The 14019-nt window shown below is 45.9% G+C and overlaps 1 protein-coding gene across 1 annotated transcript in view; it reads left to right on the top strand.

The window, feature by feature from the left end:
* The window catches only part of COL4A5 (collagen type IV alpha 5 chain), a 568084-nt gene that overhangs the window by 212713 nt on the left and 341352 nt on the right, over positions 1 to 14019 (top strand). The window contains exons 11-15 of the mRNA XM_069612627.1: positions 1937 to 1972; positions 2063 to 2104; positions 2293 to 2385; positions 11571 to 11624; positions 11714 to 11770. Of these exons, the coding sequence (XP_069468728.1) occupies positions 1937 to 1972; positions 2063 to 2104; positions 2293 to 2385; positions 11571 to 11624; positions 11714 to 11770 (282 nt within the window). The remainder of the gene's footprint in view (positions 1 to 1936; positions 1973 to 2062; positions 2105 to 2292; positions 2386 to 11570; positions 11625 to 11713; positions 11771 to 14019) is intronic.

The raw sequence follows: 14019 nt of genomic DNA, 5'->3' as shown, positions 1-14019 counted from the left end.
TTCAGGGAGGCAGTAAGGCTGTTCCAGAGGGAGGCCCCTGCTGTGGAGAGAGATCTCCCCCCAACTCGTTGCTTGGAGAAGCGGCTGGCCCTGAGGGAGTTGGAGGCGGAAGAGCGAAGTGCTCGAGAAGGAAGATATTTAGGAAGGGAGAGTTGAAGGTAATTTGGCCCCAGGCCCCAGAAGGCCTTGTGGACAATGCAGAGGGTTTTGAACTTAATCCTTGCAGCCACAGGGAGCCAGTGAAGTGATTTCAGTCCTGGAGAGATACGGTTCTGGATGAGTTGCAGAGGGCGGAGAGTAGAGGCAGGCAGATTTAGATAGAGGCTGTTACAGTAGTCCAGCTTCGAGAGAACCAGGGCTCTGGAGACAGTGAGCTTCTGGGGGAAGGAGAGGAAAGGAAGGATACCTCTGAGGAGGTGCAGCTGGTAGTGTGACTTCTTAGAAACGTCAGAAATGTGAGGAGAGAAGGAGAGTGTGGAGTCGAAGATGACCCCGAGTTTTTTTGCCTTGCAGGTAGGAGCAGGAAGAGGGCCAAGAGAGGCCGGCCAGAGAGCTGCAGGGAAGGAGGGAGTGGGTGTGCCGATGAGTAGAATCTCAGTCTTACTGGCATTAAGGCAGAGGTCGTTGGCGGCACACCATTCCTGGATAGCAGAAAGACAGTCAAAGATGAGGGAAGGGGAAGAGGAGGCCGAGGGTAGCCTGAAAATGAGCTGGGTATCATCCGCATAGCACTGAACGTTGGGGCAGAGAGCAGCGATGCGGTGGGCGAGAAGTGCCAGATGCTGGTTGAACAGCCAGGGAGAGAGGTTAGAACCTTGGGGGACACCACATGATGTCATAGGCCGATAAACAAGAGAGCCTCCACATACTGTGCAGGTACACAGTGGTTGGGGTTCAGGAGTGTCTTTCATGTTTGTGAATATTTTTGGGGGGGTTCATCATTGAGGTGCAGAAGGACGAAGGGACGCCCTCCAGTCAATGGCCCTCATTCAGAGTTGGGCGGTAAGGGATACCGGGCACCGGTAAGGAGACCGGTGCCGGTAATCCCTTACCACCCAATTCCGAGGTCCCTTAGCGGGAACCGCAAAGGACGTGTGGTCGGACCACACGTTCTTTACGGGTCCCGCTAAGGGACGAGGGCGCTAATTACGGGCCTGCTGTTGGCAGTTTCCCCATTCCCATTGAGCCCTATAGGGGCTCAATGGGAATGGGGAATGGTCGGGTGAATGGGGACTTACCGGGTCCGCACAGGTCGGAATGTCCCTGTAAGTCCTCATTCACCCAGATCGAACACGACCCGGGTTTGGAGGCAGCCATGGTGCAAATAGCACTATGGCTACCTCCAAACTCAGAATGAGGGCCAATTTTTGGGAGCTGTTATCCAGCGGAGAGTATTGATGTTATAGGAGCAATCCGAAATGGGCTTGTTACTCCCATAGAGAATACCCGTGCAAATGAATACATTGAGAGGACTGCGCTCTTCAAACAGTAGTAAGGGCGTTGCAGGACCCCCGCTCGTCACTTGCACCTTTTGTAGAGTGGACTTTTGTAACATGCGTATTTGGCCGTCTGCTTGGAAAGGGGCTGTTACCACAGTCCTTCTCTCCCCCCCCACACACACACGTTTTACAAATGGATTAACCAGCCTGCTGGTGGAGGAGAAGCCAGCTGCATTCTCTGGTACCCTTGACTAATCATAACTAATATTTTCCTTTCTTTGAGTCTGCACTCGTGGTGTCCTACTTTCACGTTCAGTCAGGGATCCCAGCGAGCTATTGGACGTCCTGTTGGCATCAGCTACTTGCTCTATGTCTAGGCCAGGGGTTCCAAAGAGGGTCAGTGGTAGATTTCAAGGCAGTCTGAGACCGCAGAATTCGTGGCCTTCCTGGCCCTGCTCTGACGCCAATAACACTTTGTTTGTTTCTTTTTTCTATAGGGGCCTCCTGGTCCCCCTGGCGAGCAAGGACCCAAGGTAAGGTTTTTTTCTTTGCTTTGCATGCTTCCTTTTCTCACATTTCATGAAGATGTTCGGATCTAATGTCCATGTTTTTGATGTTTACAGGGTAATATGGGGGTGAACTTCCAAGGACCTAAAGGTGAAAAGGCAAGTATGTTGTGTAGCGTTTTTGTTTTCTAAAGACTGCCTGGCACAGAGGCCCCTTTTGCCATTGGTAAAGCTGGCCACTATGTATAGTAGTGAGACGGATGCCCGCCTCGCTTGAGGAGCAGTTGCTTTTAGTCCTGTGGGAAAGGCCCAGGAAGTCATGGCCTTCTGTTTGCTCTTCATTTCAGGGTGAACTAGGACTTCAAGGACCACCCGGGCCACCAGGAATGACTAACGAGCAGAAGCAGCCGGGCGGCATTGAGATTCTGAAAGGAGAAAAGGTTTGCAACGGTTATTTGTCTGATGGGCCATGCCAGAACATGTTAGCTAGTCCACACTATCACAGGGCAGACTTGGTGCGTCTTCAGTGCTTTAGTCTTGACCACTTGGTTTTGGGATACGATTCTTAACACGAGTTAGGGGATCATCCCTCACTGTTTGCACCATCCGCCAATGCGGTAGACGCTCAATGTGTCCTGCTTTCAATTTCGCTTGTCATATGTTCTCGCTGGTGTGTTGTATAGAGAGAAACTCTGCCATCCAGAATTGGAGTGAAAAGCTGAAGAACCTGTCACTGTTGCTCCATAGGGGCCCCAAGGATCTTTCCTCTCTTTTCTTACTCTGTGCATGCATGAGCCATCACACCATAACCTTTCCTTTGAACCTCCTCCACCCCCACCTTCTCTCGCTAGAGTCAGCTTTTTTATTGCAAATCAGGCCTCAGAGAAATGTGTGTCTTATGCTTTTGGACAAATTTAGCCTTTCCTGCATCTGATACTGGCTACTTTATATATTGATTGGTAAATAACTTTCAAAGGCATCTGTAGAATGTCTCGCCACTAAATCCCGGATTGTTATTCTTGGCCATGATGTTATCACAAACATGATTCCAGAATTATCCTTTTATGAAATGCCCACCACCCTGCCCTTAGTATGGATGTTTGAGGCCGAGCGGTGTTGATGTCAACTGACGGACTTTGATGCCACAGAAGCTGCACAGTCAGGAATAATTAGGGATGCTGTTTTAGCCTCAGGGCCGATGATGACACCAGGTTAGCCAAGGAAGCTCTCGGGCGGGTTCAATGGAGGTTCAAGAAGATACCCCCTGCATTGATCGCCACGGCCCCAGTTTATTTGCTTTTGCAGCGGGAGAAATAATCTTCTGCCAAGGGATCTTCCCCCCTGGAAGAAACCACATTCCTAGAAAATATTCCTCATGTCAGCGGGAAAATCTTGCTTGCTGAGGTAGACGATGCAGTGGCGCCAGAGACACTGCCACCTCTGCGTACGCACAAGGTTAACTGCTACATGCTCCATTCTGTGGTACGGTTAAACTAAGGTCCAGCATAAATGCACAGTCTTAAAGGCAGGTCTAACAGGACCTCTCACCCACCACCTCTATACAGCCCTACAGATGGCCTGTCACACAATACCCTATAATACAAATACACACAATCATCAGTATGTTCACTTATTATACTTCATCAAGTAAATCAACCAAACAATGCAGGCCAGTAATACAAATGCAGTAATTGATGAGAACCAATCACAAGAAAGGTATCCTATCTTTAGAAGTCCAAACCCTTAGATGAATGGGGCCCTGTGCCCAAAGACCACAGGGTACAACACAATGGGCCTCATTACGACTTTGGAGGCAGCCATGGCGCTATTAGCGCCATGGCTGCCTCCAAAATCGGGTCCGGATCCAGGTTCCTTGAATGGGGAATTACCGGACCATTCCGAGTTCGGAGGGCCCGGTAATTCCTCCTACTGGGAACCCGGGCCCGGACTTCCCCATTCCCATTTGAGCGCCCATGGGAGCGTTCACCAGGCGTCCTTACCGGGTCCCGCGGAATGGGTTTAACGGGTCCGCATCAATTAGTGGCACCCGTCAACCCATTCCGCCTGACTCGTAATGAGGCCCAATGTTTCTCACAAGTAAATTTTCTCTGTAGGAAGGAGGCAAAGAGCTTGTGGTGGGAATTCGTTTCAAACTATTTCAAGGTTGTACAGCAATTTACCCAAGGATAGGTGTGTTCTCTCCTTTCTTCCATACCCAAGGCTAACCCTAGGGCAGGATACTCAAACTAGGTTCGACAACCAAAGGTGAGTGAAGGGGAGACAGGAGACAAAGGGACTTGTTCCCAATGTACCAATGTTATCCTATGTAGGGCTTAGGGGTGAGGGGGGGGGGTGTCGGGCGGGGCTGCATGCTCCCTTGGGACACTTCACAGGATAGAGGAAGCTGAACTCCAGTGATGATCACTATTCTCAGGTGACGACAGGCATCCTTCCAGTCGCAGTCACAAGATCTGCTCCAGGACAGGTTGCCTTGAAGTTAGGAAGCTGGAATTCGGGGAGAAGGTGACATGCGGCATAAGCTGGTGACCACCAAAGATCGAGACTCTAATGCGGAACAGTGATGCTTCTGGCAAGGTAGCCCACGAGAGAGCTGGTCAGACCACCGGGCAATCCATGGATACTGCTGAATGCTCTGAAGGGCTGGATTCTTGAGAAGCCCTCAAGATAACCTGTTCCCACTAGTCCAAGGGCTGAAGTACCACACAAGTTCTTTGTAGATCAGACAGAGGGGCAGGGCCTCACCGGAAGGGATGCTAGGCCACTTCAGGAGTCATCTTTGGATCTTCAGCAGTCTGCTCTTCTTTGAGAGATTTTTAGCTCCAACGAAGATCTGAAGAATAGCTGCAGAAGTCCTCCTCTTATCCAAAATCAGAGCTGGAAGCATGTCTAAGCCCACCAATGGTAAGGATCTGCACTATTCAAACAGCCAGTAATTGTCCAATCAGGGACAACTACAGGTTTCACATCTGCACCAGTAGCAGATTTTCTGACACCAGGGATGTGGAGTGGGACTAAGAAGACAGTCCCAGCCGCCTTCCTGGGCCACACACACCCAACCCCCACCCCCAACACACACACACGCACACACACGCACACACACACACACACACACAAAGGCTCACTAGCCCACAAAAGCAGCAGTTTTTCTGTGAAAGTGCATGACCTTATAAGGACTTTCTTGACCTGAGAGGGCAGAAAGAAGGCCAAACTACAGCATGGCCAAAGAACAAGCGAACATCTCATGGAACAGCCATTTTAGGGCACTAGCCGTGTTTAGTAGCTATACGCAGTAAACGCGAATGTGCACACAAAAAAGAATACAAACACAGTAAATATGTAACTGCTGCCACCAGTCTGTCTTTAGGCATGTATACAAGTAACCAAGAATCCTTTGTGTAAAAAGTTAGGGTGATACAAAAGTATCCCCATTGCACTGCATTAGTAGATGCTTTGTGCAATATAAAAATACAAGAATTCAAAAGGAAACAATGTTTCCCAGTACTGATAGTCTGATGGTCTGATCAGCTTCCCCATAACATGCAGGCAAAAGGAAAGAGGTGACGCTGAAGGCTTCACCTCCTTTCAAAAAGTCAGGACAGGATCAAAACAGAGAAAAAAGAATGGGGTTCCTTGGGAAACTATGGAGGGAAAGTTGCAAATAGAAACTTTTCACTAAAACCCAGCAACAGGCCATCAGTCACCAGAGGATGTGCATTGCGGCTAGACGGTCCCAACCCCTTTCTCTGGCATACACACAACACCCCGGAGCCCACGAAAGCCACAGGCATTTCCATATAAGGCATTTCCTGACCTTGGAAGGCATGAAGGCGGCCAAAGAACAATATGACAAAGAACAAGAGATAAACCTCATGGCACGACCATTTTAGGGTGCTAGCCACCTTTAGTAGCCATTCATAGCAAGTGCAAAAGTGCACGTGTAAAATGTTCGAAGAATTGTAGAAATGTCACTGCTGCCCCCAGCTTGTCTTAGGCACACTGTAAAAGTAACCAAAAAGCCATTATATAAAAAGGTATAAGGCTACAAAGGGCCTCATTACGAGTGATGCGGAATTCAGGTGGTAAATCTGCTGGAATACCGCCCAACTGAATTACCGTTGCTGCCACTTTGTCTGGTGGTGTTAGTCCCCATTAAGTTGGAGTCTTTAGGAATCCATTGGGAATTTTGGCAGAATTACCACCAGTGGAATTACCGCCCTGGTGATTCTGACGATTTTGCCGATTTGTCAGCGGGAAGTAGTAGGATTTACTTCCAGCATGATGCTGGAGGTAAATCCCCCACTTAAATAAAGTGTGGGGTAGAGAGCCCTCTTTTTTGTTCTCGAGGAGCCTGTGTCAGGAGGGACTATGTAAATATCTATGTGAATGGGACACAGGCTACCCCTCCCTTCTACACCTGCAGATATGGGTACTGCACACCACTACAACAGATTGCTAAATTGGTCTGTATTCTTCATATAGCAGATCATCACTTCTTGATAATATAAAAGCAATTTTAATTGTCATCATACACTGTAAAAAAACCTGTTCTCAGGCTTTAGAATATAACACAAACACATATGTTATATAATTCACAGAAGCATTTTATAATGGCAAACCCCCATTGGAAAACACAATCAATCAGGGCCATAGTCCCTCAGTACTGATGGTCTTGGGGATCAATCAGTTCCCCCAAAAGAATGAGCAAACAAGCAAAGGAAGTAAAGCAGAAGGCTTTACTGTTCAAAACAAAGCAAAAAGAAAGGGTGTCCCATCAAAGTCTGTTGGAGGAAAGAAGCACAGTAACGGAAATACAGCCATTTTTTTTAGCATACCACCTGTTAAGATGGATTTCTAGAATCTGGCCTGGTGGCCAGATTTTGGAAACCCACCCTAGTTATAGTTAACAGGGACCTCTGAGAGGTTAGCCAACACTCGTTCAAGTTAGAGAGATTTAGACATAGTTTTAGGAGTGTGAGAAGTGTCAAGGGCCCTCAATTAGTCCACTCTATATAATATACAATAATTCAATTTAGACAATCAATTACAAAACCACTGTTATTTATTTAGGCCTTCGAACACACTGAAAAATTAAACAAGCATGCAGTACTATCGCCATGCTCTCTGTTAGGGAAGTTTTCCTAAATTCCTGCTTTGAGTTAAGCTATCCCAGTGGTTTGTAGATCTCCAACTCTTAGTATCAGTCTGTACTAGTCAGAGACCTTTTGATGAGTGGCAAAGCAGTCAGGCTCATCGTAAGAGGAAGATGTGAGCTCTAGGTAAGTAACCTGAACCTAGTTAGAAATGCACATCAAAGAAACAATTACACATACATTTATATAAATATGTAGATTTATTTTATTTACATAAGAATCACTTTAACCAACACACATAGGTATACCTTTTAATACTTTCAAAGGGTCACTTCTTAGATGGTAAGTGCTGAATGCTTACACTTGTTACAGGAGTTTGATAGCTCTATTGGTAATTACGCGCACCCAAAAAGTAACACAGTAATTACATTTAGTCAGCATACACTAATAAGATAGTATCTCTGGGAAGAAAAACAGTTGGTTAGTGTTACCCTAGCAGAGCTTCAGGTGCTAGAGGAGGTTTCTCTGCACAGCAAGTCTTTTAAAGTCCAAAAACGCAACCCTAGCTAAAAGGCAGTTCAGCGAGACTTAAAGTCTTGAAAAGCAGCAGAAGTCAAAAGTTCAGCTGGATAATTTCTAGTCTCTACGCAGGAAGATACAAGAAGGCTTACCCAACATTGGAGACCCTGTTAAAGGACTTGCTAAAGGGACACAAGCAGCTGCTTGAGTCGGAGGTAAGAGGGGATGGATCTGGACACCTCTACGTGCACTCAAGAGCTCTGGAGTGACTTTCTGGAATAAGGTAAGCAATCGCCACAGTACCCTGGATTAGAAGAAAACGTTTCTGGTGGATGCTTTGCAACGTTGCAGCTCTGGACCCGACCTCCTGATTCCTTGGTCTGATGCCTAAGGCAGGACAATGGATGGGATCTGTCAGCTGCAGTCTCGACCAAGGACCTCTGGCAGGGCTTTCATCAACTTCTTTCGTCACTCTGTGGTTTTGGTGCTTTTTGTGCAGCACCAACAAAGGACGCGATTCACCCGGTCAATCTTCTTCGCTTCCTGCAGTCCCACACTCTGATGAGGGGGTCTTGGTGCGTTGGATCCGATCTCTGGAGTGCCCTTGAGGGCTCAGCAAAGATTTGGCCAGATTTGGCCTTTCCAAGACTTTGTCCTCGAAATGGGCAGCAGGTCTCCTGGCATTGGGGTTCCACTAAAAATGCTCCATTCATTCAGGATTTCAGAAAAAGGTCCAGAAGTCCAGAAAAAAGTGTGCTGAGGGTCTCAATAGGAGAGGGGATGGAACATAAAAATGATAAATCTCCCTAACACTCTCTAATAAAGATATATACAATCACCAGTATGTTCACCTATTATGCTTCATCAAATAACTCAAGCAAGCAAAGCAGGTAAGTAATGGAGATGCAGTAGTATGATGGGAACCAATCATAACTCAAGCAAGCAAAGCAGGTAAGTAATGGAGATGCAGTAGTATGATGGGAACCAATCATAACTCAAGCAAGCAAAGCAGGTAAGTAATGGAGATGCAGTAGTATGATGGGAACCAATCATAACTCAAGCAAGCACAGCAGGTAAGTAATGGAGATGCAGTAGTATGATGGGAACCAATCATAACTCAAGCAAGCAAAGCAGGTAAGTAATGGAGATGCAGTAGTATGATGGGAACCAATCACAAGTACAAGTCTTTTAAAGTCCAAAACGCAACCCTAGCTAAAAGGCAGTTCAGCGAGACTTAAAGTTGCCTAGATGCCTATGGGTTATGAGCGCTTTATAAATGTACAAATAAATAAATAAATCCTAACTTTAGAATTTGAAACCCTTAGATGAATAGGACATTGTGCATAAAAGTTACAACGTCCAACACAGTGGTTCTCATAGGTATGAATTCTCTTTAAAAAGGATGCAATGAGCTTGTGGTGGTATTTAGTTTCGAGCTAATAAAAATGTCAACAACAATTTACCAGCAGATAGGTACATGTTCTCATTTCTTCTAGACCCAAGGCTAACCCAGGGGCAGGACAGCTGACCTAGGTTCGACGGACAGAGTTGAATGGAAGCAAGATAGGACACAACCAGACTTGTTCCCAATGTTATCCTATGGAGGACAGGGGACATACAGATATGTTTACTTACCCCACCTCCCCTGACTCCAATTTACCCAAATGGATCATCTGGAGGTCGCTGTGGGCTTGATCTTCCACCATTTTTTCTGGCCAGGGATCGCAGGTTGAAGGATTCTTCCAGTCGGGTGCAACTGCAAGATACAATCCCTGTCGGCAAAGAAATGCTGAATCCAATGATGTAAATGTCTTACGGACACTTCACGGGGTGGAGGAAGGTGAGTTTCAGTAACAATCAGTTTTCAGGCGACAACAGGCGTCTTTCCAGTCATAGTCACAAGAGCTACACCAGGACATGTTCCCTTGAACATAGGAAGTTGGAACTCTGAGAGAAGGTGTCTTGTGGGACCAGCAGTTGCCCACTAAAGACCTGGACTCGAATATGGAATGGCAATGCTTCTGGCAAGGTAGCCCGTGAGAGAGCTGGTCAGTCCACCAGGCAGTCCAGGGACGGTCCAGAAGGCTCTGAACGGCTGGATCCTCGAGAAGGCTTCAAGACCAGCTGGTCCCACTAGTCTAAGGGCTCAAGAGTCTTCAGAGATCAGGCAGAGGAGCAGGGGCAGGGCACCGCCGGGACGGTCAGTCTAGGGAATGTGGGGCAACTTCAGGAGGAAAAACTTCAATATGGCCAAAGGACAAGTGAAAATCCTGTGGCATGTCCATTTAAGGGCACTAGCCACCTTTAGTAGCCATACATTGGAAACACAAATGTGTTCACCAAAAGAATGCTAAAAACAGTAAAAATGTGACTGCTGCCACCAGCTTTAGGCACTTATAAAAGTAAACAAAAATCCCACGTGTATACATCTAGGGTGATATAAAAGTATCCCCATTGCACTGCATTGTAAGATGCTGAGTGCATTATAAAAATACAAGCATCCAAAGAGAAGCAAAGATTCCCACTACAGATAGTCTGAAGGACTAGTCATTTCCCCATAACTATTGAACAAAAGGCCAGGGAAGTGAAGCTGAAGCCTATACTTCCCATCAAAACGTCAGCACAAAGCAATAAGAATGGGGTTCCATTCCATAGGAAACTATGGAGGGAAAGTGGCAAAAATAAAGTATTTCCTAACGCTGCCGAATTCCATGTTTGGAGAAAAGGTAGAGGATTTACCTCCAGCTTCTTGCTCGAGTTAAATCCTTCACTTTCCCCTGCAAAAATCAGCAGATTTATCGTGGTAGAATTATCGCTCGGTGTAAATCTGGCCAAATTCCCATGGAGTCGTATGGACTCCAGAAATGGGGGAATACACCACCCTACCGCCACTCGTAATCTCATGGTAAGACCACGGGACCGAGTGGCCGTAACGATGACAGATGTAGTTGGTAATTTTGCCGATTTACCACTTTATTACTGCCAAACTCATACTGAGACATCATGCTTTAGGTTAGTGTATTTTAAATGGGCAGCTGGTCCATTGGGTAAGCCATTTTACCATTTGGAGGAAACCTTTCCTGGCACTTTTAATCCTTCTTGTGTTTAAATTGGAAATCTCTAGGCTCTGTACATGTTCGTCCTACCCATCCTGATTAATATAGTGTTAAACACATTTATGACTCGTGTGTTCCATTGATCCATGCCAAAGTGCTCGAAACATTCAGGGGCTCATTACGAGTTGGTCGGTATTACGGTGGTAAATCTGTCAGAGTACCACTGAATGGAACTACCATTACTGCCACTTGATCCATCAGAATTACCGCTGGATTACAGGTGTTGGTGGCAGAGTTAATCCCAATTTTTTGAGAGGCATAGGGCATTTTTGACAGAATTACTGCCACCAAAATTACAGTGCCGGTAATTCCCCCGATTTTGCTGATTTACGGAGAAAGCGGGAGGAATCACCCACTGCAGGGTCAAACTCGTAGCCTGACAGAGCGGAAAATGTGGTGGTAATTCCGTTACTGACACGTTTTTTCCCGCACCGCCACACTCGTAATGACACCTCAATCGATCTTTACATCCAGTATCTGCTGCCCTTTTCAAGTTGAGACATTTTGTTGCCTATCAAACTGGACATGCATATTTATTGAATATCTTATTAAACTAAATGTATATGGCTGCTGAACTTTCAGCAGCGTTTTAAAATGCTTAAATAAAACTTGCTTCTGGTCTGAGTGTGTCAATTACTCAGTGATTAAAGCATGCAGGTCACCTTCACCTGTGTATTACATTAGGCCTCCCTTTGTGGAACTTCCCGGTCTCAGAAACTTTTAAAGACTTTGGTGTCTGATTTACATAATGAGTCAAAGACTGAATTACTACTGAATGTTTTAAAACTGCTTTTGTGTCCTGCGAAGGAGGTGCTCTTACGTTTGGTGACCTATTGCTTGGTGGTTAGAATTAATGTATTTGTCTTACAAAACGTATAGGGCACGAAGGGTGAGCGAGGACCTTCTGGCTTTACAGGACCCATGGGACCCCCTGTAAGTATTTCTATACATTATATTTTAAGGATCTGACAGTGTCTGGCATTAGCAGTTCAACAGTTCTGACTTTGTGCTTTTGCTCCCAGGGACCTGCCTGCACAGCAAAGGGCAGCAAAGGTGAACCAGGAGAGCCGGGCAAGCGGGTAAGTCATTCACAATTACGACTATGCAATTTACTTGGCATCTGTAATACATCCACTGTTATAAATGAAGGCAGGCAGAACCCAAACTTTTCAAACAATTGTCCTAGTACCAAGCACACTGACTAACTCCTTTTGTGCAGTATCACAAAAATGCAGACAGCCTTCTGCTCCATTTCAAATCCTCTGACCGCCACGGCTTAGTCATTGGACTGCTGAGCTGGACAGATGCATGTCCCTGGAGAGACTGGTATACAATGCAAGGGCTGCCCCCCAGAATGTAGAAAGGTATGGGGCAGGTGGGAGGGGTGCGGGTGATTGAGGAGTATTATGTTTTGCTTTTTACCCTGCACACTTACAACAATGTACTGTTACTCATTTGACATTTCTATTATCTATTATGCTACAGATTTTCATCACATTCCCCTGATAATCTTTAAAATGATAGAAGGTTATATTAAAAAAAATCCTCTCGCAGCCAACACTAGCCACAGTTTTAGTCTCCTACTGCACACCTTAAACCAACGCAGCTTCTGCCTGTGGCATATTGCTAAGAGTGTGTGCTCTAGCACCTTGAAGTGTATCTTGTGCTAGATGTGCTAGATGGAATTACCAATAAAGATCTCAGACCAAATAACTGGGCAGACACAGAAAATATGGCAAAGTACAACTTTATTCTCAATTTTACAAAGCAGGGCGAACTGACGAACAGTGGACTGATGCTCGCACACCCACAAACAAACTTGATTATACAGAAGTTATATACCCAAATATGCGTCATCGATGTCATGCTACGTGGCAAACTGTAACACCTATTGGCGGGAAGGATTGGTTAGGGGAACATATATACATATGGCATGCATATGGGTTAGTACTTCATTGGCTGCCCCTTATCTGCAGGGCACGCCTTGAACAACCTCTGAATATGTATTATACTGATTAGAGCAGAGAAAATGGCTGTGGATTGGTCTATGCAACATTGTATAGCGCGTAGCCCTGTAGACTCTCTGATTGGTGGGGATGCTCATCCAACCTTGGACGTTTGGCTCGCTAGCAGCACGTAAGTGAAACGAAACACAGGTGCTTGAATCACATAAGATTACTCCCCACTTTCCCAATTAGTCCATCATCTCTCATCAGTCCAATCATAAATCAATGTTTCCCGTCTGTAGTTGATCTTGTAGTCTTCTCTCTGTTCTGGGACATTCAAGGGAGTGTAAGCACATCCCTATCGCTGTGGCTTAATGAATAGTCCTTGTTTGTGACTCACATGTAAGGAGACCGCAAATTTGTCCATTTTGACCTCCTATTTACTGCTATTTGGTTTACTTATACTGGGTGTTCTTGCTCCTCTTGCCTCTAGGGACTTGCTCACTCCATCTTGTAGGAGCCTTATCCATTGTTAATTGTCCAATACTTTGCGCTTGCAAATGTTTTCTTCTTCTTCTTCTTCAATCTAAGAGAAATATGTCTTATGTGTATGGCTTATCCGTCTGCCTCGCTTTATGCCTTGCAATTATTCCCTTGAAATAGCATCCTGGATCCCAGGCCAACACAGTCTCTTTATTTTGCCCACAAAGCTAATTCTCCAACGTCTCCCGACTCTGCACCCCTCATCTGTTTATGAGGAAACTGGATTGAATCTTTACATTTTATTTTATTTATTTATTTGCATTTTTAAAGTGCTCACACAGCCCGGGGGCATCAATGCACTGTTACAGAATCTTTGTTGCTGTTGTTGTCTTAGTTACATATTTATAACATTGTCGGGGGGAAATTCTGCCGGGGTCGGCCGGACCGTCCGCAGACCTCCAGGCAGGGAGGCCCCAACTCCTCCCGTGTGTATCCCAGATAAGATGAGATAGAGTATGAGACGCACACAAGGAGCAAGGTGACTCTGCTGTTTATTAGACAAAACGGCAGGGATGGGTCAAGGAGCGCACGCGTTCGTCCTGACACACACACAATTGTGGGGCTCGCAGGCCCTTTTTACTGTATTATGACGCGCTACTTGCGTCACTTCAGAAAGTTAACAAAAAACCTATTGCCACTCTTAATTGGATGTTCGAGTGGTAGGATTAGTATAGCACACATATAGAGAAGGATATTAGTGGATAAGGTGTAGTCAGGTGGTATATCTGGGTTGTCCCTACAATAAGATACATGAAAATTGTTACATGAAGGCTCCTGAGGATTGGCTAAATGTGCTGGCGTCAGTGATAAGAGCCCCAAGTTCTGATTGGTGCACCCGT

The sequence above is a fragment of the Ambystoma mexicanum genome, chromosome 5p, assembly GCF_040938575.1.
Source record: "Ambystoma mexicanum isolate Mex_15411 chromosome 5p, UKY_AmexF1_1, whole genome shotgun sequence".
Lineage (NCBI taxonomy): Eukaryota > Metazoa > Chordata > Amphibia > Caudata > Ambystomatidae > Ambystoma > Ambystoma mexicanum.
This window is presented reverse-complemented; position numbering and strand designations above follow the sequence as displayed.